We start from the raw sequence: 5,580 nt of genomic DNA on the forward strand, positions 1-5,580 counted from the left end.
TTGTTCAAATCGAATACTTAAATACATGCTAAATCACCGGATTTATTGTTGACGTGATCGTGTCGTCCCGACCAGTCAAAAACCCAATTAAACCTAGGTAGCTAGGGTAAGTCGGGTATCGAATCCACGCAGAGCATGTGGTCAGTATCGCACGACCTGTTCGACTAGTTAGACTATTTACAAAAATGTACAATGTGATTATGAAGCTTGCTAATTTTTAGTTGTTTGTTTGGTTTGAAAAGAAATCGAAGTGAACTGACAAATTGATATTATTTAAACAACGTTAGATTAACTAATATTGCAAACGAAACCAAATGATTGAAACAAGAAATTAGAAACAAGTTCCACACCCAGTTCGATAGTTGTAATCCTAGGGTTCCTACATGTTTTAACTTGATTCAATTGCATATAGTGATTAACGGATTACTATCACAAAGCTTAGGTGCCAATTGCTATCGACGTCATAGACAACGGACCGTAATGCACTTCATTACCTTGGACATGTAAATAACCTACGATAAGGCATAAGTGCACAAATTCATTTCGCAAAGTCAAATTTTATAATCATTCGACAATTCACAAATTCAATTCAAATGCACGACAATTATCATATGTTTCAAATACTAAACAATTTGTCACAAAATCAAATCAAAATACAAATGCATAAACCCTAGAAAATCTTACAACATCTACACCGGGGTGAAACCGAAGAGACTAGCCGCTCATGGTTGAGTGGACGCGATCACCGGCCGACGAGCACGAACACGGAGCCATGACCTTGAGTCTTGAGGAGTGGTGGAGGTTGGGGTTTGAAGGTTTGATGGAGAATGGTTGAAGATGATGGAGATGGTGATTGTGGAGTGGATTAGGGTTCTAGGTTAGAGGTGAATGGTAGGCGGTGTTAGAGATGGATTAGGTGTGATTAGATAGGTTGGGGATGTGTTAGATGATGATGAATGGTTCCAAGGAGGTGTTTTATCCTCACACAACTCGTAACCCCCGTTTCTTGGTCAAACTTGATGATATAACTCGTTTCCATGCTTCAAAAATTAAAGTTCGCGCATTGAAGCTGTGAGGGGCGTCCCCAACGCTGCCTGGTTTTGCCGGTTTCGTCCGAAATTGTTTTCTTCATAATTTCTTCGTTATAGCTCCGTTTTACTCACCGTTTTCACCCACGTACTCGTAATTCAGCCCTCTATCATGCCATCTTCCAATATATTCATTTTAAATCCATTAACATTCCCCAAAACACATCCAATCTTCGTGATTAACCCGGTTTTGTTTCATTTCACATCCCCGGTTGATCCGATTCGCGTCCCGGTGCTCCGTTTAGCTCCCGTTTAGCTCCCGATTAGCTCCTTAAACTCTTTTAGACCTGTAAAACACAAATCCCATTAGAAGTAGTCTATTCAAGATTAAAAGCTATATAAAAACATCAACTTAAGCACAAACGATCATCGGTTTTCGACCACGTATCAATTGTTCAAGTCGAATACTTGAATACATGCTAACTGTTGGTGCTCGTATAAATGTATTGTTAATGTATGCAATTATATTAGTAGTTGGTAGTTATTTGTGTATTTAGTTTGCTAACTAGAAAAACTTATAGTTTACATGTGTTTTGAGATTCATAGGCTAATGAATAGTAACATATGGCTATCTTTATTAGTTTATGGTGGCTAATAACATTATTGAAATCTAAACTGACAGTTGAGGTATTATAACAACTAAATAAACAGATAAATGAGTAGATATCAGTTGAGGTATTATAACAACTAGATAAACAGATGAATGAGTAGATATATAAATAAATGATTAATAGAATAAATAACTAAAACTAATAAATATCCGTTTGTAAACATTATAATTGGTATAAGATTTATAAATGGTATAGGATTTTTTTGTTAAATAAAATGAGATTATGTTTATTAAATATAGTGAGAACTGAGAAATAAAAAAAATATGTATCTATGTATTAATAAAAATCTATTTAATTATCATCAATAATCAATTATCAACAAAATACATCTTAATCGACCCTAGGGAACGATTGGAAGAAGAAATTGATCTAGGCCTTGATGGTGATTGGTTGTTGGTGTTATGGCGAGCTCGAAATAAACATATTTTTGAAAGTGAGCTGGTGAACATCGGTAAAATCCTGGTGATATCAGGGCATTAGGTTATTTGGGTTAAATTATTGTATAAATGAGTTTTAACATATAAAATATCTTTAACGTAAGAAGTGAAGGAGAAATTTTTTCTTTTAATTTTTTCCCTACTTATTAAGCACGTATTTTAGTTTCATCGTTAAAAAATCATGATTTTACACTAGTAGAGTAATTATGTAATTTTGTAGAGTAATTATAATTAGTCTAGTACTGTAAAATCACGATTGTATTTTACATTTTGCAATTAAACGTCATTCTTAAGTAGTAGGGAAAAAATTCAAAAAAAAAAATCCCCCTTTACTTTTTACGTTAAGAGTGTATTGTATAGTAAGACCTATTTGTATTTAATCTTAAAGGCTAAATCGGTCTCCCTTAACTGGTCTAAATAAAAAAAAAATTGTTACATGAGATTGTTTCTTTCATTTGTTGTTATAGTGTTGACGTGGTAGTGGCTTACTATTCTTTTTCTACGAAGGTGTGGTTCGAAAAGAAACGTAATATCCCATACCACGTAGAAAAGAATATCACCCGTAACATGTTATCGGATCACCAATGAAATTTTTTATATAAAATTTAATTTTATATTTTACATTTCCCTTAGTTAAATGAATGAAAAAAACTAATATATTAATTTCAAATTATATAAAGGCAGTATAAATTTAATAACTCCATGCCTATCATATATAATTGAAATTGAATGTTTGTGACTTTATCATTAAGAATTCAAATAGGATGTGGTTGGGATTGTTAGGAATTTAGTTTTCGATTTAAAGCATTTAGCTATAGCTTTATTAGGTTGTATTGTACAAGTGGTGTTAATATGAGCATGTATATTGGTAGCTACAAGTTAATGCTTGATACTCAAAGGATGTGGTTGTAAAGGCTTGTACATTTTGCATGAATATATGTACATTGTACTTTATTGGTAGCTATAGCTTAATGATAGGTGACAAAAAAAGTTAGGTCTTTATATCATCCAATGACCGTTAAGTAGTTAATAACGTTTGGTATTTTCTGTTTTAGTTATCAAGATTCTGTAAGATATTATAGGAAAGTAGACATACTAGGTGGTCGTACAATATAGAAATGAGTCACTATTGAGTTATTTTTTAACATGGAATCCACATAAAAATTAAATAAACTCATTTTATAAAAACTCGAGCTAATTTAGTTCAAACTTGTTATCTCGTGTAAATGTATAAGTTAAGTTCGAGCTTAATGTAGGTCACTTGTATAAAATTCGAGCTGATTTGGATCGACTATCTTGGTTATTTCTTTCGTAATGTATTATTTGAATTTTTAATAAACATACAAAAATTCTCAAATTTCAGAAAACGAGTCAACTTGCCAACCCACAAGCTGGCTTGAATTGTAGGCTTGTCGATTGTTGGCTTGGTAGCCATGGACTCATGAGGAGATATAATCTTCATGAGGTTTGGAACGCCCTTGGAGAAATCAGAAATAAAATTTCAAAACTTTGACAAACGAAACTCCCCACCGAGAGTGCAGTCGTGTAGGAGATCAATTGACAAGATGGGTGTTATGCAACTCTAACCAATCGCCCAATGGAGAAAGTGAAGGAGATTAATTGGACCTTGTCGAGCAACGAATCTACCATTGAATCATTAATCATCTTGCTCGTCTACAAGACTACATTGCTCAATCTTTCTCGTCTTGAATCATGTCGATCTACTTTCTCTACACGCTCAAATTGAGTGCAGTCATTCCTTAAATCAACTTTTTCTATAGGTGGTTTGTCACAACTGTCCCAATTCCATCGCCTGAACAATACATATGTTTTTTTTTCTCGACTAATTCTGAATAATTTTTTAATAATGTAAAAAAATGTGTGTATTTTTATTTAAATATTTAATTATCTATTTAGCAAGTCACTTTGGTTGGTATTTAGGTAGTCACTTCAGATTTTTTTAATATTGATTCATATGGGAAAAATTATAGTAGGTTCATGCAGAAGCCTAAACAAATACTTCATCACCTTACCAAAAGTTAAGCCTACTAGAAATAAATTTGACACATGAAAGTTATAATTACACACCAAGAATAATTAAATGAATGACAAAATGTTTAAAAATGAAGAATTGATTTCCTTTACTATATACCCTTCTTGGGATCTTTTTCATCATTTATTACTTATATCCGCCTATCTATTTACATTTGTCCCCCCCCCCCCCCCCCCCCCCTTCTTTTCTGCTCCTATAAATAGCCTCACAACCTTACAAACAACAAACACATCTCACTTCTGGTATTGTTAACTACCTGACAGAAGCTATCAAATTTAAGGTAACACATGTGTTATATTATATGATCATGGTTATCATGGTCATATTGTTTAATTTGTTTTTTTATCAAAGTGTAACCTTTTTTAACATATTCCATGTTTTATGTTCAGGAAGTTGACAAGGATCAAGAATAATTAAGCTGGAAAAATGAGCAGAAGAGGTGATGGAGTGAAGCTAGAGCTCAAACTTAACTTGTCACCACCGAGAACTCGTTGGCCTGTGACCGAATCACCAAACCGGTCTGTTTCCCCAACCAACTCATGTGTGTCATTGGAGCAAGATGAGGATGAGACCGGGGAGCTCAGGTACTCAAGCAGCCCGGAAACGACGTCGATGATGCTTGTCGGGTGCCCAAGGTGTTTGATGTATGTTATGCTTGCTGGAGAGTACCCAAAGTGTCCTAAATGTAAGAGCACTGTTCTTCTTGATGTTGTGTTTGACAAACCCATCAAGAAAATGAGAAATTAGTTAAGTTAGTTTGAATGTTTTAGAATTATAGGTTTAGGAAAATTATGTTTCTTATTCTATTTTTTGGTTTTTTATTTTTATTATTATTATTATTATTATTATTATTATTATTATTATTTTTTTGGTTTTAATAGGTAATGTTAGCTTGCACTCTTGTGTAATTTTGTTGTAATGAAAGATGGTGTTTGAATGTTAAATTTCATATTTTTGGTTTTTACTTTATTTCTTTAGAAAAAAGTGATTTATTGAACGATTTTATAAAAACTGACAACTTCTAACGGTAGACTGGTCTAATCAAACTGGCCAGGATTGAAAATCTGCCGGCCTATAAAAGAAGGTAATCATTAAATGTTTGTATCGTTGGCTTAAAGCCAAGCGTTCTATTTGTGTTTAGGTCATTAACTTATAACCGAACCAACGTACCAATGTTGGTGGTTTAACCAAATGGAGCACAAGATAAAGAAACATAAAAAATATTGGGCATTTTCATTTAAACCTAACACATACATGAGATATGTAAAATACAATAGTAATAACTAATTGCTCAAGTTAAATATAAATAGTTTTACTTTTGGTTTAGCGTGATTTAATGTTTTTTTTAACGGCCAACGAATCTTCCAAATGAGTTACTGGCGAAACTCACC

The 5,580-nt window shown here is 33.1% G+C and overlaps 1 protein-coding gene across 1 annotated transcript; it reads left to right on the plus strand.

Annotated features, from left to right (window-relative positions):
• The first annotated feature begins 4,353 nt into the window (after positions 1 to 4,353).
• On the plus strand, positions 4,354 to 5,151 carry LOC110902815. Its single transcript, XM_022149201.2, has 2 exons — positions 4,354 to 4,469; positions 4,579 to 5,151. The coding sequence occupies exon 2, from the start codon at positions 4,616 to 4,618 to the stop codon at positions 4,934 to 4,936; it is 321 nt and encodes a 106-aa protein (XP_022004893.1). The 5' UTR covers positions 4,354 to 4,469; positions 4,579 to 4,615; the 3' UTR covers positions 4,937 to 5,151.
• Positions 5,152 to 5,580: the final 429 nt, after the last annotated feature.

Source organism: Helianthus annuus, chromosome 13, assembly GCF_002127325.2.
Source record: "Helianthus annuus cultivar XRQ/B chromosome 13, HanXRQr2.0-SUNRISE, whole genome shotgun sequence".
Taxonomy (NCBI): Eukaryota; Viridiplantae; Streptophyta; class Magnoliopsida; order Asterales; family Asteraceae; genus Helianthus; species Helianthus annuus.